This window comes from Bos taurus, chromosome 2 (genome assembly GCF_002263795.3).
Source record: "Bos taurus isolate L1 Dominette 01449 registration number 42190680 breed Hereford chromosome 2, ARS-UCD2.0, whole genome shotgun sequence".
Taxonomy (NCBI): Eukaryota; Metazoa; Chordata; class Mammalia; order Artiodactyla; family Bovidae; genus Bos; species Bos taurus.
Window position 1 is genome coordinate 127587859 of NC_037329.1, and position 22337 is coordinate 127610195.

A 22337-nucleotide genomic window follows, 5' to 3' on the forward strand; every position below is an offset into this window, starting at 1 on the left:
ATAGTTTCAAAGCCTCTGAAAACATTGTCAAAACTTTTCTTAAGCTTCATTAATGCTGTTATTTAGTTGCTAAGTCATGTCTGACTCTCTTGAGACCCCACAGACTATGTAGCCTGCCAGGCTCCTCTGTCCATGGGATTTCCTAAGCAAGAATACTGGAGTGGGTTGTTATTTTCTTCTCCAGGGGCTCTTCCCAACCCAGGGATCGAACCTGCGTCTCCTGCATCTCCTGCATTGCAAGAGGATTCTTTACGGCCACCAGGGAAGTCTCATTAACATTAAAACATAATTTATCAATTATAATTGGTCTAAATGTGATCACACCACAAATTTATAGTGACAAGTGTATTGACCAAGTCTATTTAATTCACTTTTTTGTGAAGATTTTAAACATATTGGTAACTATTTTTTGGTTGTTGATTCCTATTTGTTTTGGTTTCTGCCATAAATATTAGCAAAAATTGGTATATTTAAAAGATACGTACATTAAGTGGTGATTTCTACAATAGATATAAACAAAAATCAAGATTATTTTAAAAAAATGTTTCATGGTTTAAGGTTAAAAATAATAGTCCTTAAAAATTATTAATAACATTAACTTGCTTTTGTAAACATGCAAAGGAAATTTTAAAATCATTTAAGCTCCATGAAATAGTCATATATTTCATCAAGGCTTTTTGGAATCATTATCTGAGTACAATAAAAACAGATAACAAGTATCAACACCTATGTACATGGACCTAATTAAACACTTCACATATATCCCCTCATTTCATCCTTCCCATGACACCCCATGAGACAGCTTCCCAATACACAGGTAAGAGAACTAAGGCTGAGAGAGAGTGACAAGTCCAAAGCACAAAGCTGTGGGGCCACAGCTGGGATTCCAACACTCATCTCCCTACTTAGAGGGCTCATGTTCTTTACCACACCATGTTACGTTGTCTTCTGAATTCATATAGTATCTCTAAGAAAAACTTTACAATTAAATTTACCATTCGACATTGAAAACACTGAACTGGATTACAGATTAAGAATATACATAATACTCACCAGTGAGCAGCAAATGGGCGACAAAGGTCTACATGAAAATTTTTGAGATCTTTAAATCTAATTGCTGCTTCAATATAAACAAAGAGTATCCAGAGGGATACTGTGGGCAAACACACTCCCCTTTCTGTGGGAAAGCAGCAGAGAGACAAGCATCAATGAAACATTAACTAATATAACAGATGGGTTGTTTGGGAGACTGGTTCAACTACAGTAACTTTCATTTAAGACTTTGAAACTAATTAAAACGCAATTTGATCCAAATTGAAAGCTTTCATATGACAAAATATGCTATGGAATCATAGACAAAAATAAAAACTAGTATTCTGGCAGAAAATATTTACAACATACGTAAAACACAGAAATCATAGCCCTAGCATACAAAGACCTCCTACAAATCAATAAAAAAGGCAACTGAAGAAAAAAATTTGGAAGTTATAAAAGAAAAAAAAGTGTGTGTGTGTGCACTCAGTAACTCAGTTACAGACAGTTAAAAAACATGTGAAAACATGTCAACTTCCCTACTGATTAGGGGGATAAAAATTTTTAAATGAGACTCGATTATTTTAACCTATCAGATAAAGCCAAAATTTTAAAGATGGGTAACAGTACAGGGAAGATGTGTGAACGGCTTCCCTCTCATTCTTAGCAAGAATATAAATTGGGGTAACTTTCTTATAAGCCAATTTGGCAGTATAATGAAAAATACTTATACCTTTGACCCAGAAATTCCAATTCCAGGAATCTACTCTATAGACATATAAAAGAGCCCTGGGATAAATGTATAAGAATATTCAATGTATTATTTGCAATAGCAAAAACTAGAATTTAGAATTAACTTAAATGCCTATCAATAGGAACTGCTGAATTATAATAAATCTATATAATGAAATATGATGCAGCTTTTCAAAAGGATGAAGACCTGTATTACCACAGAATGATATGTAAAAAAACAATTTTTAAAGAATGAATTACAGCACTAAGAAATGTTTCTGACATTCAAGTATTATTCAAAAAAGCTTTTTTCTTAACTACAGGCTCATATTCCTTTTGTAATTAAAAACAATTTTCAACAGAGGAAAAAGCAATTTGTAATAGAATAAACAAGACTCAAATAATCAGATAATTCTCACTGGGTTTTACAATCAAAGTCCATAGGCTGGGTCCACCTGTGTCAGGACACGACTAGTAGTGGGTATTTTATGAAGATGGAACAAAAGACATGAGATCTGTAACTCTGGAAAGATCCCCTTTGAAAGTGTATACAGCAAGCCAGTTACAGAAGAGACAAATGGAGGGAAAACTCAGTGACCTGAAGAACTAGATGGCTTTTTTCTAAGACTCTCTGCATTGGATGAAACAGAAGAAAAATTACAGAAAAATTAGTCCCAAAGATTAGTTCCACTTAGTCCAACTTCCTCATTTTATGGAAGAGTAAAGTGAGGCCCAGAGTTTATATAAACTGTGTCCAAATTCACAGACACAATACTGAATCTGCTTCCAAGGAGAATTCAAGTCCCCACAGACCTAGTCCATAAGATGAGAAGACAAGCAAAGTCCTGTGAAAACAGCTAACGGTTTCAACCATTCTTATAGATTTAATAAACCAAACAAAGGGTATTTTTGCAAGGTAGGAAGACAAAAGTCAATCCTTAGAATTATCCATTTTCAAATTCATTTCAAAATACATTTAAAAAAATTTACATTCTGTAAATATCTAATTTCTATATTAATTTCTGAAGTTATCATAAACAAAATAAGCATATTACAGGAAAAATAGAAAAATGTGGACAAATTATTCATATTTCTACATCTAAATAAATAAAACCACACTGAAAATATTTCTAAACTAGTTTAATAGTTATGTTGTACATACAGTTTTACATCCTGTTTTCTCCCTCTTAACAACAAGGAAAAAATTAATGACGTAATATTTTCATGCTCTTGTGGCAATACATAGTTTCATCAACCATTCCTAACATTCTTTTTTAAAATGTTAAATTTTAACAACGAAAGAGAAATTAATCCCAACCTATAAAAACTGCACTCATATTTACTGGGCCTAATAAGAACACAGGGTTTGTTCTGTTTGCTTGCTAACCACTCCGAATTAAAATGCGCTTCATAACTTAGGTATTCCAACATGCATTTCTGAGCCTAGAGGTAAAGAGAGACCAATATCATTTATTATATTAGCTTCACTGCTGCCTTGTGGGCCACCCACTGAATTCCAATAGGTTCTAATAATAGTTACATGAGTAGCTTTTTCTCAACTAATAAGACACTATTAAAGCAACTTAGAAAATCATTATAGTTCATCAGAGTCACAGATTATTTGAGCTGGAAGGTTCCCTTAATTATTATCTAGATCACTCCACCCTCATATGACAGAAAAGAAGCTGAGACCTAGAGAGAATAAGTGTAAATGGCAACTCACTCGAAACTGAGGCCCAGGACAAGAAAATACAAGTAAAACCCGGTATATAGAAAAATCACTTTAACTAGAGGAAAGCAGACTAGGAAGAAGCACGCTAGCTTATAAATTCAGTCAGGTATGAGGGAGTGCTAAAGACGGAGAAAACCATGCTCACAGCAGATACTTTAAAAATACAGCTGAATTGTGTCTCCTAACATGGGACAACATCATCCTTCTAGCATTTAGAGAAGAGGATGAATGCTGCTCCAGAGAGCTTTTACTAGTTGGTGCTCTTTCAGTGGTCAAAATGCTACAGGTTACAGCTGGGCCTAGGAATCAAGTTTCATGCAGCTTTTGCAGACAAGTGCGACATCCCCACATGTCTGTGAGCCAGTCCTCACATCCCCATGTGTCCTATGCACAGGCTTTGTAGTGGACTGGAGTTATTAAAACATTTCATCTCATCTTAGTTTGTAATAGCATAAGAATAGCTCTAAGAAGGGAGGTGACTATGTAGTTCCACTCAAGCCAGAACACACCTGAAATGTACATTGTGGTTTAGAGAGCCACTAAGAACTAGGGAGACCAAAATGGTGAAAGTGCTTAAAATAACATACAAGGAAAAGCTGATGGAATCAGAGACGCTTTGTCTACAGAAAAGAACACAAGAGGATATGACAGTGTGTTTTAGTCTAAAGAAATGTTAACATGGATGGAACAGGACACCTATTCAGTGTGGCTCTAACACAAGGGTCTAATGTTTGGATTAGAGGGATGGTCTGTAAGCCTGCTGAAACTGAAAAAAAAATGTATTCCCTATATTCCCATATATTTTTCTGGAGAAAGCACTTTACCAACTCGAAGTGATCAGTGCACCCCAAGACAGTCAAGATATCCTGGGTCAAAAGGGTAAGAAGGAAAATTTGGCTCAGTACGAGAAAGAATTTTCTATTCCAATTGCCCCAAAACAACACTAGTAAGTTTCTTGTCACTGTAGATTTTCAATCAGAGATTAAAACACCATGTACCAGCAATGCTGTGGGGATTCTTATACTAAGTAAGGGTTCAACTAAATGACTTCTGACATTCCTTTCAATGCTGAAGCTGCAGGAACATTTTTCTTGTTTGGCACATGGCTGTCTTCAAGTCTACCTAAATAATAATTGCTTCAATTTTTAAAAAAATATGGATACTTCATAATGAGAGTTGGTAACTGAAATGCCTACAATCAAAATATCAAATCATTAAGGCTTAAACTTTTAATAAAAAAGAAATACACTTTAAAGGTATATTATAATCTATTATGAAAAGGGATCTTTAATGTCCACATTAAACTCAATTCTAAATAATTTATTCAAGGAAATCACATTTTAGAAGTTTGAATCTAAGATTTCGATCCATCTAAGAAACCATTAAGACTTACCTGTGTGCCATACGTATTGAACCCACACATATGTACTAGCAGCAAAAAAAAGCCATTGAATGGGTATAAATAGCAGACATATTATATTTGACGTGAATGCTACACAAACAAAAAATACTGAGAAGGCCTAAAGGGAAAGACAAAATAAAAAGCACATATTAGAACTTGTTCATTTCAAACAGAGACTATTAAAACCATGTTGAACAAAATCTCTGAAGCTGCTATGCAATAACTACAGAGCAAGTTACAATAGAAAATTTTAAATATTTAAAATCACTCATATAAAAAGATGTGGTTAATTCAGCATTGAAGAATAATCCCATTTATGGCCTCAAATCATGAAGAATTGGACCAGAACAAATTGAGGTTGATTCACAATGAGTTTATTTAGACTCCACAGGTGGGTTACCTAAAAGAAACAGAATTTAACACAGAAAATTCTCTTCTTTCCTCACAAAACATTACTAAATAGCCTCATTCTTAAAGGACAGGCTGTTGGAGCACAGATGAAACACAACCGTGGTTAAGAAGAGCATGGATGTCCAACAGTGCAGCTTCCTCTGGACGCATCATTATCTACTGTTAACAGGACACAGCCCGAAACCATCTTTTCAAGGCATGGATCTGCTCTGACCAGAGTACCAGGCCTGGGTAGAAGAGTTACAGGTTTAAGATGTGACTCTGGAACACAACACAACTACAGGTCAATCAAGGGAGCAAGTCCAGGCCTGTGCCCTTGCTCTAATCCAGCAGTTCTCAAAACATGGTCTGGGGATCCCTGGGGATTTCTGAGATCCTTTCAGAAGTCTTCCAAGTAAAATAATTTCATAATAATGCTAAGGCATTATCTCTTTAACACTCATTTACTCAGGAGTATGGTGGTATCTTCTAGAATACATGACATTGATACTCATTGACTAAAATCATTGATTACATGATACATGATATTGGTAATAACTGAGTTTAGAAGTGGATATGAAAATCAGCTGTCTTCTATTAAGCCAGACATTAGAGAGGTTTTCAAAAATGTAGTCAATCTTTTAATTTCTTTTTTGTTTTGGAAAATACAGTTCAGTTCAGTTCAGTTAAGTTCAGTCGCTCAGTCGTGTCCGACTCTTTGTGACCCCATGAATTGAAGCACGCCAGGCCTCCCTGTCCATCACCATCTCCCGGAGTTTACTCAGACTCATGTTCATCGAGTCAGTGATGCCATCCAGCCATCTCATACTCTGCCGTCCCCTTCTCCTCCTGGCCCCAATCCCTCCCAGCATCAGAGTCTTTTCCAATGAGTCAACTCTTCACATGAGGTGGCCAAAGTACTGGAGTTTCAGCTTTAGCATCATTCCCTCCAAAGAAATCCCAGGGCTGATCTCCTTCAGAATGGACTGGTTGGATCTCCTTGCAGGTCAAGGGACTCTCAAGAGTCTTCTCCAACACCACAGTTAGGCTTTCATTTTAAGTTTTAATGTGTATTAACATGTAATGGGTTTATTACAGCTATTTTAAGTAATTTAAGTATTAAATTTTCATTTTAAGTTTTATTTTAAATAAAATTTTAAATTTTTAAATTAAATAAGAATCAAAATTTTTCCTAGACTTAATTTCTAATATAGTAAATATGGATAAATGTAACCCACACAAATAAAAGCCTTCTGGAGTCTTCAATAGCTGTTAAGAGTGTAAAGTGTCTTGAGCACAAAAAGTTTGAGAACCACTGTTCTAACTCTAACCCAATCCCTAAGCCAGAGGCTTCAGAGGTACTTCAGAGTAGAGCTGGGCAGGTAATTACTGCTTCCCCTGCTACTCTGCCTCTCCCTCCTGAAAGCCTGCCTCCCTCCCCTTCTTTTCACTGGAATGGGCGAGGAGGAGGGAGTATAATGATCTGATCAGTGGATTTAGACAAAGTGGCCTGAAAGGGCAGTTTCAGCCCACAGACCCTATTAGCTCAATACAGTCACCTAAGTGTTGCTCATAAAATCTACTTTAAACAGTTTCACTAGCAGTTATTGAAGACTTTCTTAGAAGGGTAATTAAATCCTTTATACTTGAAAAACATGTATTAATAAACATACCAGTCCCTGGTATCTGAAGGAATCATAAACGCTTCTGATGAAAAGCCAAAATGGCCACAGGTACTCAAATCTGAATTCCAGGACAAAATCTGCCAGGAGGACAAGTGCCCACACCACCAGGAACTTCAGGTATAAAAATGTACTGCAAAATATAAAAATAAAGAATTCAAGGTCATTGGTGAAGAACTAGAAAATGAAAATGCACTACTTTATTTAAAAGAGAAAAAATATCTTCCTATACTATGAAAACAATGGAGATAAAAGACAAAAAGAGATGCTGCCCTGGCCCATGTAAATTTTAAAAGCTCTGGTGTTCATTCTGAGACCCACAACTATCAAAATAAGATGATGACCCAAAATGCTTAATTCCATTTAAGATGGAAAAAGCCCATTTAAATTTCACAACTATTTTAAAATGTGCTAAGTGTCTGACTTCAAAATACTGCAACACTCTCAAAATTACAGCTTTCAAGCTGTTCGTCATTAGAAGAAATGTCATGGTTGAGCAGCTTCAAATTTGCTGTTTCCCCACCCCTCTGCATCTGTTTGAAGTCTTTGAAATTCTTGATGCGCATCCCTACATGCTTGAAGAATTCTGTATTTTCCCCCCTCTTTCTCCTCTTGCCTCTCTCTATCTGCATTAACCGAACAAAAACCAAATAACTTCCCCAAACAGACAGACATTAACTTAGGAAGCAGATGCCAATCACTTCTAAAGGCCATGAGGGTATCAAAATGTACACTAAAGGAAAAACCGTGAAGGATCCCAGCACTGCCCTAGGTGAGATACTGATGTGTCCCACTTCCCTTTGGACTTTTGTGAAGTAGGAACACACTTTGATAAGCCAGTCAGAACACCTATCTAACCACTGTAGAATCGCAAAGCAAAGTAAGGGCCTGGATTAAAAAAAAAACACTTTCCATATAATCTAAAATCCCATTCTTCGAATTCATTAGTTGTATTAAAGATAATGAAGCTTTCAAACTATGCCTATTAATAAGTCTCTAAGGTCTTTAAGTCTAAGGTCTTTAGTCTGGTCAGTTCTAGAGCAGGTTAAATATAGGTATTTAAAAAAAAGATTTTCCAAGATATTCAGGTCGGAAATGCCTAAATTCAGTTTGACTTGGGCTATAGCTTTGCATGGTGTTCTGCAACAGAAACATTTCAATACTGCTGTGATTAAATCAGCTGTTTGAATATACACCATGAACAATAAATCAAGACTTCTAATAAATAATTTTAAAATATATTAAAATAAGGTACAAAAAGACTTATATTCTTGGGGGTAAAATCAATAAAGCAGGATCCAGCATAGAGGATTCTTTCCATGCCCTGTAAAGCCACACAGGTAAAGAATGTCAGAAACAGACACAAATGACCCTTAATGTTATATAGTGGGGTTCCCTGGTGGCTAAGACAGGAAAGAGTCTGCCTGCAATATGGGAGACGTGGGTTCGACCCCTGGGTTATAGTATCATGAGGATACATAATTTGCAACTAGAGTCAATTTCTAATACTGATTCTTGGTAGAACTTCTTTAGGCATGACAGTAAGTTCTGATGAAGAGGTTTGCTGTAGAATCAAGGAACCCAAGGCAAACTAGAACACAGGTTTGAATCTCAAGTCCAACTTTTACTTTCATTTCACTGGAGTTACGTTAGCCAGATGAGAACAGAGCTCTCATTCTCATTCATTAAACCCACTGCTGATCCAGTGAAGAGCAAGGGATAGTTTGTTAGAAGGAATAACTGAGTCATGCAGGCATTCAGGAGCACAGATTTAGTCTGAAACTAGATTTCCAAGTTTGGCTTTAAAACTAAGTGGCTTTTTCCTTGTAGCTGAATAAGACATGGTGGGCACTTCCTTAGGCTAGTTGTCACTACTCCCCAAGTGGAGAAGGTAAGAGTTCTACCAACTACTCTCTGCCCCAAATGCTCCCAAGCATGGCAGGAGCCTAGTCTTGCTGGCAACATTCCATTTCACTGTTTAGACAGCATCATGGAGAAGTAAATGGCTACCACTCCAGTATTCTTGCCTGGAAAATTCCATGGACAGAAGAACCTGGCAGGCCATATAGTCCACAGGGTTACAAAGAGTCAGACATGACTTAGCAACTAAACAACAACAAATCTTAAGAATGGCAACCTGTTGAATACTTTTTAATAACTCATTTAAACCTATAAGGCATTAGAAAATGATTATCTTTGTTGTAGTGACTACTCATTTTCAATTCTGTAACTCAAAGGGGTTCCTTTTGATCTATTTCATTTCTTTTCAAACAACTGCTTTCGTAACTCTGATGTTCCCTGACACTCATATCTTATGGAGTCACATTTAGAAGTATACACATTAAAGGAAACTTGATCTTTCACAAACATGTGCTATACCTTCAGCTTTCCTCAGGCTCCCCCTTCTAGGTGGGCCTACCTCTAAAATCAAGAGGCAATCTTAACAGTTGATTTTACTCTAGGAGTAGTTTCAAACTTTATAGATTCACTTCAATCTAATAGAGTTTTAGAATATTCAAGATAGTTGCCTGATTCAGTATTCACTGAGCCTTCTATATCAGTAATTTATGCCTATTAACCTTCTACAGGTACAGGTACAAAAGTTAAAAGAAATTTAAAACTACTGCTCATCAGTGTAGAAAATCTGACTAAGAGATGACATTCTATGGGGGAGAAAATTTTAGAGTTTTAAACCATTATTATAACATTCCAAAATATTTCTATTAAATCATGAAAAAATATGCTATACTTAATCATATTTTTTCATGATTTAATAGTTCATAATATGACTTATGGCTAACTTGTTACCTTAATTCTCCAATCCAAACAAATTTACTAATTACTGTAAACTATCTTGAACAAAAATTTAAAGCATAATTGCAACAAAAAGATATTTTCCATAATAATATCCTGAAATAAGGGCAGACCAATAATATCTTTTGATAGTCTGATAACTTCTACTCTAGGTGCCAGTGAAATACAGAAGAGATATGCAAATATTAGGTTTACTATTGGTGACCTTTTCACAGTAGATATTAACCATAAGATTCGTTTTTCTCCCCTTGCCACTTACAACCATTTTTTAAAATTGAATCTATTTAGAAATAGTCCATCTATGGATTAATCCCGTATGATTAATGAGAGGTAGTACTGAACATTCTTTTTTTTTTCCCAACTAAAAGTGCACTTTCTCTCTAGAATCTCTTGCAGCTTGTCACTTAGATCATTGTCTGAAGTCACACAATTAATTACCATAGGGTGGCCATAAATCCTCAGTACCTGACCTTTTCCCTAGGCAGACTAATGGCCATTTAGTTCACTTGGTCCTCACCACAGAAATGAGTCTGTGAAATATTTCTCTGGCTGGGCTAAAAGTGAAAAGTGAAGTGAAAGTCAGTCATGTCCAACTCTTTGTGACCCTATGGACTGTGGCCCACCAGGCTCTTCTGTTCATGGAATTCTCCAGGCCAGAATACAGGAGTGGGTAGCCGTTCCCTTCTCCAGGGGATCTTCCCAACCCAGGGATGGAACTCAGATCTCCTGCACTGCAGGCGGAGTCTTTACCATCTGAGCCACCAGGGAAGCCCCTCTGGTTGTGCTAGTAATCATCTACTGCAATGCCAAGCTTTCCTGTCCTCTCTGTAATAGCAACAGTGAATCCCTTTTGCCTTTCACTATGCAGCATGATACTTCTTGAACCAAACTGCTTTGTCTTCTACTGTTACCAAATACTTCTTCCTATTGGACATTACCTCTAGAATATTTGCCCAGCCTCTTGTTCAGCTAGTATCCTGCTAAAAGTCTTATTATATGTAATTGTAGTCTTGCTAAAGTGTGGTCCGTGAACCAGCAGCATCAGCATCAAGTATGAGCTTTTCAGAAAAGCAGTACTTCTGGGCCCACCCCTTATTCAGTCTAAGCTTATGTTTTAATCAGATGCCCAGACTCTTTAAACTCTAGTGTGCATACATTAAAATTTGAGAAGACTACTAGCTTCTGTATAAACGTCTCATAGCCAAAGAACTTCCACTGAATTCCACAATGTCTCAGAAAGAAGACAACAATCTTCTCAGATAATCAGTACTTATCTCCAAACTGTTAGCTGTCCATCCCTCAACTGGGAACATTCAAACTGTTCAGGGTCAATTTTTCTACATTTCTTTCTCAGTCACAGATAAGATCCTTAAAGAAATACAACTTAAACTAAATGAAACATTTCCACTACTACTCATCCTTCAGCATGCAGCATGAATATTTATTCAAAAAAGGCCTCCTTGACCCAACAGTAAAGACTAGTACCCCATTATACACTCAGAGTTTCCTGTATGATAAGAATCATATTATAGTTAAATAACATTTTGTATGACTCTTTAAATGCAAAGTCCATGAGAACAATGGAGGCCCATTTTGTTCCCTGCTTTATTCTCAATGCCCAGCACAGAACCTTGCACACCAGAGAAACTTAAATATTTGAATGAATGACCTGCCATGCATAAGAGTGTTTAGGACCAAGAGTAGGGCTTTTATCAAAGCACACACTTACAATAAAGGGAGAGGGAGAGATGATGCACAGGTGACTCGGAAGGGGTCTGAACACAGCAACAACAATGAAGATGACAAACACAGCTTCTTCCTGAAGGATGACCACGCGCCTGCTCCGAATCTGTTCTCACCAGTTTTTCCGTAAGGAAAAGAGGCATCTTATCAGCTTTGCTCTGGGTGCCAGATCATCACTCCATTTAGCCTACCTGACACTGGTTCTGACTACTGTGAGGGCCCTCAAAGTTATCTTCTATTAAGCCTAATATTAAATAAATCTGTAAAAATGTAAAAGCATAACACTCTTCTCATGGATTTATCATCACTATTTTTATATGAACTAGTATTTCAAAATTCTTGTCTTAATTTCTAATCCAGCAAAAATTTTAGATATAACCCATATAAACAAAAGCTCTTTGGACTCTCAATCACTTTTAAGAGTGTAAAGAAGTCCTGAGAGAAAATATTTGAGGAATGGTGGTCTACAGAAAGTCGTGCATGAGCATCAAGACTAGAATCACTGCTGTGTTCTGCAACCAATACTTGTATTAAATCCAAAAAAGGAGAGCAGCCTGAGAAGACCTAAGCTGTTCTGTATTTTTCTTTTCTATTCTGGGCCTCCTGCAGGCTGCAAAGAAAACCATGCTGAAGTCAATCACACACACACACACACACACACACATAGATTGGAATGACAAATCTTAACAGGATGAAATACATCCAATTTAAAAAGAAAAAACTCTAGAATGTAAATCACTGAAAAAAGCTTTCAAGAATTGTTTGTATAGCATTTTTCTAAAGTACTTTATGACTCAAGATATCAAAGACAGGTTTGTTGTAGTTCAGTCACCAAGTTGTGTCCGACTCCTTGCCACCCCCTGGTAACACGCCAGGCTCCACCATACTCCACTATCTCTCAGAGTTTGTTCAAAATCATGTCCATTGAGTCGGTGATGCTATCCAACCATCTCATCCTCTGCTATTCCCTTCTTTAATGCCAGGTACTCTAACCTAACACAACTGGAAAGTTTAAAGTTTTAGAATTTCTGCTTCAAAAACACTTTCAATAGTGTGGACACTAAGGGTTTGGGATGAAAATGGGTGAAGACATTAGGAGAAAGAAGACAAGCCAGAGGCCCTAAAACCTGTGCTAACATTGCATAAACATCAGAGATTTATTTCATAAGTGAATCAAGTATTATGCTTCATATCTTCAACAGTAAAGATCATCTACCTAATCACACTTAACATTTACATTGCCCTTATGCTCAGTTGAAAAAGAATCCGCCTACAATGCAGGGGACCCTGGTCTGATTCCTGGGTTGGGAAGATTTGCTGGAGAAGGGATAGGCCACCCACTCCAGTATTCTTGGGCTTCTCTGGTGGCTCAGCTGGTAAAGAATCCATCTGCAGTGCGGGAGACCTGGGTTCAGTCCCTGGGTTGGGAAGATCCCCTAGAGAAGGGAAAGGCTACCCACTCTGGTATTCTGGCCTAGAGAATTTCATGGACTGTATAGTCCATGGGGTCGCAGAGTTGGACACGACTGAGCGACTTCCACTTTCACTGTGTAACTCTTCCAAAAGCTTTCATATTAAAATTATCTCATTTTTATCCCTACAACTATCACATAAGCAGGGCTGTTATTGCCATTCAATAGAAAAGAAACCTGAGGAACACAGAACAGGCTGCAGGGCACTGCTGAAAGAGCACGGGAGTGGAAGCAGGGAGACCAGAGAAAACAGAGTGAGTTATACATGCACTGTTGTGTTGCTACTCAAAGATAGATAAATTTCCATGTATAAAACAATGGGTAGGATTAACTGTGGAGGAAAACCAAGAAACTTGTATATAAGACAGAACTCTATTTCTATTAAGAAATACTTGTTTATCTATATGGATCGAAGAAGAAACCATACTTATAAATTATATCACAGTGCTCATTCCAGAACAGGAGAACTAAGGTTTTTTACATTAGACTTACACATTGTCATACTGCTTTAGTTTCTCTAACAAGCATGTGTTATTTTTCTCAACTCTTCATTTTGAAAGTTTTAGATTTATAGAAAAGTTGCCTAAATACTACAAAGAATTCCCTTATATCTTTCCACTCAGATTTCACAAATGATGAAACATTTTATCAAGTTTCTGTCATCACTCTCTCCCTATATATGTGTACATTTTCCCCTGAACCATCTGAAAATAATTTGTAGACATGTCCCCTTCATTATTTTTTTAAAAACAAGAATATTTTCTTATAAACCACAGCACAATTATCAAAATCAGGAAATCAACACTGATTTAGTACTATTACTTGACCTATAGACATTATTCTAATTTCAGTAATTATCTCTCTAATGTCCTTTATAGCAACAGACAGACCCATTGATCAAGTCCAGGATCCAGGTCAGGATTCAGTCCAGGATCACATTTTGCATTGTTGTCACACCCATACTGGATTGTTTAATAGAAAAGAGATTCTCATTTTGAGAAGGAAAAAAGATCAATGTCCTTGCACAGGACCCTCCTGGTAGCTGCTGCTTCACCTGAAACATGAAGATAAGGACACCTGTTCTACATGTAGTAGAGTCTGAGAGGACCAAACTCTGCTATGTTACTGCATGTAAACACCATCCAGAAAGGATGAAGTAGCACAGTAAGTAAGAGAGCACAGACTTCAGGGTTAGACAGATAGAGGCCTCTATCAAGTACTGAAACCTCCTGCAATCTCAGTTTTCTCATCTGTGAAACTAGTATCTTTCCTGGAACTAAGTAACAGAATGAAAATAAAATTATAGTAACAACAGTATAAAAGAAATCAACTTTTCAAGCAACCATGCCTGTGTCAGATACTATGTTAAGTATTTTACATGACTTAGGTCAATTATCCTTATAACAATCCTAAGTGGACAATATTATTTAGTATCCTCATTTTACAGATGAGAAAACTGAGGGTTAAAGCAGTCATTTGCCTGCTTTAAATCACATAACTAGTGTCAGGGACATTACTTGAACCCAAGTTCATATGATGTTAAAGCCCTTATGCTTAACTATCACATTGGACTTCCCCATCTTCTTACATGCACAATAAATATTATTGCCCTTCTTTATATCCCTCTGTATGTATATATTCAAGTTACATAATTCTTTAATTTTCCAGGAGAGCCAAGCTTTAAAAAAATAAGCTAAAACACTTTACAAAAGAATAAATCCTCAGTACCTTAATTCACAAACTATGAATCAATAAACTTAATTTGTAAACACTATTAAGTTTTAAAAGCAGAAAAAGATGCTAAAGTCAAAGACTCTTTACAGAAATAGCCATGGCACAAAAGATGGGACAATTCAAGACTGCTCTCCAATAATAGTCATACTCACAGAATGGTCACTGTAATAGAGAAAGATGTAATTTAAAAAGAAAAAGACGACTCATTTTTTAAAAAAGCCAGAAACACAATGAACCACGAGGTATAGTTTGTCAAGCCTAGAAAAAGACAAGAAAATAATACTTATTACATCTAGAAGACTCCAACCTTAGTATTTCTATCATCTGAGATAGGGGTTTTTGTTTGACCAAGAAAACGGTCCCCATCCTCTCCAGAGCTCAAGGGACCTCACTAAGAGATAGGCAGAGTACTGACTTTAGTACAGAGTAGCTTATTTGGGTTTTAAAAGTGTTTTGAAGATGAGCAAAGTAATAATATAATTTTAAATAAGAGTGTGATTACTTCTAGCCAACTCCCCTGCTCTGGGTAGGAAGCAGATCCCAACAGCCTTAATGAATCAGTGATTCCTATGGATACACCTAAAGTGGACTGGGCGCACCATTTCAAGCCACTAAATGCAAAACTTCCAAAACAGAAATGGCAACAGAGGAGGATGGGGTGAGGGATAAATGACTTCTGACGTTATAACCCTGTGAGTCAATGTCAGCACATGGCTCTTAAGGATGGCAGAGGTAAAAATACAAAGGAAGGAAAGCCAATGCTATGAAGGGGCTTCAAAGTCGGGATGACAGGCACCTTAAGAAGGCTGATGAGCTGAGGCCAATTTGATGTCAGTTAAACTAAATGTCAAAGTAAAGACAGAAAGCCTCAAAGAATATACTCTAATAGTTGATTACCTTTTTTAAAAAAAGTTTCCATTACCAGAATGCATTTCCTGAAGGTGAGAGACCTTGAGGAAATAGTTACTCCTCAGGTATTTGAAGAAATCCATGATGGGAAAAAAAAGGGCAGCAGAGGGTATGTGTTTCTCCTGTTGGTATGTACCATTCTACTTATGCAGCTTGTTGAGAAGAAATTTATTTTTTCTTCTGGACCTATTTCTTGAAAATGATCCAAGTAAAATAATTACACCCAAATCTGGGAAGCCTAGAGAATAAAGTAATAGCTATATTTGAAGGGCACACTAAATTTCATCAAGAAAAGTAACCCAAATTATAGTATTTCACTTTGAGGTTTCAACTAAGTTTATAAAATTTCTATCTGATCCTCCAGACTCCACAAGATATATGTTCTATCTTGTTATAGCCCCTTAAGTCTATCATCTGGATGGTAGCCTAGAAAATGACAGAACAAAACACACATATAGCCACATAAAACCCCAAAGGGTTAGTATCTGGGAAACCTGGGAGAAATGGCCAAAGAAAAAGACTCTGGAAATAGAAGTGCTTACAGAACATGGATTGGGTCCACAGTATACAGGTATATAACAAGAAAGTGAAAATAATAAGCTATTGAGATAACTATTAAAATCAATCTCCAAATCAGTGAGGTTCAAGAAAAGCCATGAGAAACTAATATGAAGAAAAAGGAAAGTATCATTAATAAAACAGGATGCTTTTAAGCAAATAATCTGAAATACTGAAATAGATCATGTTCACTCCCTTCCCCACCTCAACTGATAGCAGCAACTTAAAGTAATTTTCAAAACATCTAATGAAACTAAACTGTCAAGAACACTCAGACAAGAAGAATCATAAATGAAAGCTGGAGGAAAGTACTTTATTTTTTTAAGGTAGTACACTACTAGCAAAAATAAAGTACAGAATTCCAGTGTGGAAGATTTGTTTAAATGTATTTCACAGAAACTACAAATATAAGAGTTAAGCTAAACACCTCACTAGAAAGGTTAGTGAAAACATTTCAATTCCTAAATTTTCCATTGTATTTACCCCTTTTCCCAATATCCCTCTAAAACAATACTGCGTTTATCACTTTTCTGTCAAGTCCAGCACCACTGAAGTTAAGGTTTACAAGATGATCAAAATGCTTTTAGGCTGTGAGGTTGCAACACTGGTATCTGGGGTTTCAGTTGCAGAACACATGTACAATTAAGGCAGCCAAGGGTCAGGCCAGCCTGGAGTGGCTTTAATAAGCATGGCCCAAAGAAGTCTAAAACCAGGCTTAGGAAACATCATTAAGATGGTAGGAAAAGCAGTGAAGTGAAATCTCTGGAGATGAGATTATTCAGACAAGGGTCTGAAAAAGGAAATTAGGAAGCTGAGAAATATATAAAGTTTGACCATTTACAGAAAGTCAAAGGCCAGAAAATTCTCCTCTGAAATAAAGATGGGAAAAGTTATGGTACATATCAGGGAAGTCCCCAGTCCTAAAATGTAAAAGTCAGGTACAGTATTACACTGCTTAACCTGCAGGCAACATATTACAAGCAGAACTCAGCACACCATGACAGGAAGTATCCATAAATCCACAAGTGAAGGGGTGCTTCCTTCAACTACCAGTTTGAGATATAAAATAATTTACGGAAGCTGAAAACACACGCATGCCTTACTTAAAATTCTTATTATACTTACTTGGGTAAGCAATGATTTTAACTGCGGAGACTTTAAACATAAATGTTTCTGCCTCTGTCTCCTACTCACCAAAGCTTGTCTTCTCATCTTCCTATTATAAAGTCAGTAATTCTCAGAGGGGGTGGGGAACCCGGCAAGATGAAAGGTGTGGAACCACATAGAATTCCCTTAAGGCTTTTAAAAACTACATAGCACTCCAACCCCATCGCACCTGAAGAATCACTGCATGGAGTAATTAGATATTACTTTGGGGAGTGTCTGGTGCATGTGTGAAGGCAGATACAGGGAGAGAGTCACTGCCCTAAAAGCCAAGGGCTTCTGAAATATTATAGTTAAGTAGACTTATTCATTTTACTTTCTCTTATTAAAAACTTTTTTCATAATTTCCAAAGTACTTTCACATCAATTTCATTTGAGTATATGTATTTCCTCACTTAGTGGTGACTGCCTACTTCATCGTAAAATAGCACAGGGCAAAGTAAGTCTGTTAATGCATCAGGTAAACCAGCAAGCGAAAATTTAATTCAACTAAAATATTTCTACTTGGACAGAACTCAAAGTTCTCTGGAACCTCAAAATCACTATACAAATTTAAGAGGGAATTATTATGGTCTCCTAGACTGTAAACTCCTTGAAGACAAGAAATCATATCTTATCCTGCATCCTCCATAATTACTTAAACAATGACGGTTCTTAAATGAGTGGAACGGATTGGCTTATATGGATTTATTTACTAATTCACTTGCTCAACATTAAGCACTGAATTCCTATTCTCTGTCAGGTTCTGTGCGGGCTCAGATTTTTTCAAAATGGCACTGAAGTTTTAGCTCATAATGATGTAAAAGAAAATGATCACCATTCCTATTTCCTTTCTCTTATTTTTGATTATTAACTTGACTGAAATAACATATTTCTAATACATTTCAGTTTTCAAATGATGGGTATATACATAAATGCAGGTAACATTAACATAATGTTAAAAATTCATTTTCCATCTACCTTGCCCCGAAACAGAATTCTACCACAGCCATACTGATAATAATGGTATCATTTGACAATCACCTCCGTCACAGTTGCTGGATTGCAGCCCATGATTAAAAGCATCTCAGCAACAGGGATTTTTTTTTTTCCTCAGCAAGACCAAGCAGCAACTGATCCCTTGTTTTGACTACTCAACTTTTGTTGATAGTTGTAACAAATTTTATGGTCTTTCCTGACTCCTTTAAAAAATAAACCAAATATGGTAAACTGTGATAACAACAACATGCTAAATAAATAATTTTGTATTAAGATGCTAGAATTCATACAGAATTTCACAAACTGGACATTATCTCCTTTTAGTCCTCAAAACTCACTTGACAGGTGAGAGAACTAAGGCTCAAAGCTGTGGCTGTCTTGTCTGTCCCAAACGGCAGAGCTGGGACACTCAAGTCTGAACCTAGGTCTCCTGACACTCTCAGTCCAGTGCTCTCTTCACCACAGCTCCCTCCTTGTTAGCCCAAGCTCAGAGCTGTGCAGACTGAGAACATGCAAATATTAAGTCCATGAAAGGTTACGCTATGAAACAGTAGATAGTGGTTATCAGAACTGTCAACAGAGCCTCAGAAAAAAACAAAGCTCTCTATTTAATGAGACCAAAATTGGCCAGACGTTGAGAAACAAAATGGGCAATAGATGGTGTTACAAACAATTTAGTGTAGACGTAAATGCGATGAACAGAAATCTGATACTCACAAATCCTCAAACACCACAACTCATAACTAGCTCACTCATTCTGTCTGCTTCAGAAATAACTGGAAATTTTCTAAATCTCCTTTGAAAACAAAACTGCAAAAAACCTTAACACTATGATCTTGTTCTTCAGATCATAATATTCCATAATATAATAATATAAACTAAGAAACAGATAAGTAAATTGAACCACTCACTTGATATATGGTGCTCTGAGAGAAAAGACAGAAATATATGTAGGTCTTTTATTAACATTTGACTTAAAGAGTATCAAAGAGAAGCTTAAACAGATTTGAGAGCTGAAACACTATTGGTTTTTCACAATCTTACAGATGAAACTCTGAACAGTTGTATAGAGTATTTACTATTAACCTTTAGGGTAAGAAAATTCAAATTTCAAAAGTTCATTAGTAAAATAATAGAACTTCATTAAACAATAAATTCACATCTTCACACTGATGCACACTAAGTGGTAACTATGGAGCATATACTAAACTGCCCATGTATGTTCAAATACAAAAGAAGCTGAAATACAACAGAAAACATGGAAACAATATGGGATTCTCAATCTTCTGACTATAAACAGGTGCATTTACGTTAGCCATTCAAATAGCAGGGTTGTCCTTGGTTTACCAACTCTGTTTAATATGCTTTCTCTATTGTGTCACCATTAATATTAAATTGTTCAAATCATTTTCAATAGGCAGGGGGAAAACCCTTCCCTTATTCAAAAATTATAGTGTGTGTAACTTGAAGAGAACTTTCCCTCATCCATTAAATTTGCAGGAAAAATGTTTTTTTTGCTTTTACAGCTTTTGCTTAATTGGTCAGGTTTGATTGACTCAGCATGGATTTTTGGCCTGCTTGACTTACTGCTATACTCTTACTAGCCAGAACAGGGGCTGGTCCACAGTGCAGGTATTTGTTGAATGTATGAACTCCTTCTATGATCTGTGGCTCCTTACATAAGAATATATCCAACAACTTCTTACTTTAACTGACTTAACTGCTTTTAAGCTTGAAATAAAGAAAACATCCAATGTTTACATCAGTCAGCTGCTTGTGAAAAGCAATCTTTCTAAATGTGTAAACAGTAGCATAAACAAGGTGTCCAGCTATGCTCAGGCAACTTGGGTGTCATCAGTTACCTCACATATTTCTCTAAGTTCCACAGCTAAAAGAGCTAAACTGTAAAACACCGCCAGGACTCAATTTAGCTTATATGCACATCCTGAGAATTCTCCTTTGTAAACTAACCACTTCTCCTCTAAAATCATTTCTTTATCAAAGCAAGTACCATTTAGAATTAACACAGTGAGAACCAGAAAATAACAGTCGAACACAAACGCTGCTGAGGGAAGCTGGGATGGTCACTTAGTTGCCCCGTGAACCTGTTGTCCTATCCCTCGGTAGTGAATTCAATTTCTATTTAAAGGGACACGGCTTTGCTTTGGGGAGGATTAAAAACAAAACAAACAAACAAAAAAACCGTGAGTTTGGAGGAAAAAATCCCTTTTAACGGGTTCGAAGAAAACTATCTGTTTAGAATTGTCAAAATAATGCGGCTGAGAAAAGGGTCATCTCGCCTGAGTCTGGAGCGGGGCCACAGCGCATGATTTGGGGGGTGGGTATGAGCTTCAGCAGTCGGTGTCAAGTTTGAGATCCCGTAAGAGAAGTAAAAGACGAGAGGGGGCAACGTGACCACCTGCCCGGTCAGCCGAGGGACCGCGGGGGAGCCCCTGTCTGCTCCCAACTTTGTCAGCCTTCCCCGTCACCGGGGCATATGGTCCACGCGCCTCCCAGCCCGGGCCGGCGACTCCCGGGCCAGAGGGGACTGAGGGGCGGGGAGACAGAGGCGGCCCGTGGGCCCCGGGAGCGGCCCCGAGGGCCCGGCGGGCACCGGCGGGGAAGGGGTCGCCGCCCCTCCCCCCCGGCGGGGCCCGGACGCTCCCAACGGCGGCGTGGCGGCTCCCTCAGCCTGCGCCCGCCGCGCCCTCGAAGCCGGGCCGGCGGCCCTCGCCACGCCCCGCGCTCCCCGGGGCGGACCCCCGGGGCCCCCTCCCTTCTGGGCAGCGCTCCTCCGAGGAGCCCCCGGCGCGGGCGTGCGGCCTAGTCGGGGTTACATAACGGGGCCCGGCCCCTCCGGAGCCGGCCGGGGGGCCCGCGGGGCCCGCGCCGGCGGAGGCGGGGGGCTCCGCCACTCACCTGCCGTAAATGCCCTCGGTGATCCGGTTCCGCTTTAGGGGGCGGCGGAGCTTACTGCAGTCGGCGTTCCGCCGCTTCATCCTCCCGCTGGGGGGCCGGGTGCCCGCGCCGCCGCCGCCGTCTCTCACCTCAGCCGCCGCCGCCGCCGGCCCGCCCCGCGTCGGGCCTGGACTCTACCCCTGGGGCCGGTCACACAGACATGGAGCCCGCACCCGGGGGGGAGGGGGTGGGACGGGGAGGAGGGAGGGGGGCGCTCAGAGCTTCCTCCGCCTTCGGAAACAAAGAAATGACAATTCCGGGGCCCGCCCGCCCCAGCACCAGCCAGCCGCCTACCCCGCCTCCACCGCTCCGACGGACGGCCTCTCGGACCAATCGCAGGCGCCGCTACGCTGCTGCCGGCCAATCCCGGGGCCCTCTGAGGCAAAACGGACTCTAGCACCTACCTCTTTGAAGGACAGAGGAGTTCACCAATCATGAAGGTGTCTGGGCCTGCGTCCGAGCCTATCAGAAACGATTTAAATAGAGGCTTATAAATAGGCCCTATAAATATAACATCCTATATTCTGCCTTGTTACGAAGGTGCATTTCTTTATTGTTGGGTTGCATTTCACTGTATGAGAATTCATATTAGAGCATGCAGTGCTTTTTTTCATTGTTAAGCTATCCCTAGTGCCCTATGAAATCGCGAGGCCTGGGTTTGCGGCATGTGCGTTTTTGCGCTGAACTGAAACTCCGGTCCGCCGCATCCTTATGTAAGGAGCTGGCCGCATCCTCCTCGTCCGGGAGGCGCCGGGGGCCCTTCCTGAGGATCCTGGAGTGCTCGGCCAAGCCGGCCGCGTCTGCGAGCGACGGGGATACGAATGACAAAGCAAACCGCGCACACACACACACACAGAGGCACACGCACACACCCTGCCAGCTTCCCGCGACGTGGTGGTGACAGCGCGGCGGCCAATCGGAGGAGGTGCGGGGCGGGGCCTCCGTGGTCCCGCCTCCTGGAGGCGCGTCACAGGGGCGGGGCCGTGGTACGCGCGCCGTCGCGCGAGGCTGCTGAAGTGGGTGTGTGTGGGGCGGTG

General features: G+C 39.0%; 1 protein-coding gene across 1 annotated transcript in view; it reads right to left on the reverse strand.

Moving 5' to 3' along the window:
* The window catches only part of MACO1 (macoilin 1), a 66352-nt gene extending 44892 nt beyond the window's left edge, over positions 1-21460 (reverse strand). The window contains exons 1-4 of the mRNA NM_001038647.1: positions 21262-21460; positions 6962-7103; positions 4890-5016; positions 1054-1177 (exon numbers count right to left, since the gene is read on the reverse strand). Of these exons, the coding sequence (NP_001033736.1) occupies positions 1054-1177; positions 4890-5016; positions 6962-7103; positions 21262-21341 (473 nt within the window). The 5' untranslated portion in view covers positions 21342-21460. The remainder of the gene's footprint in view (positions 1-1053; positions 1178-4889; positions 5017-6961; positions 7104-21261) is intronic.
* Positions 21461-22337: the final 877 nt, after the last annotated feature.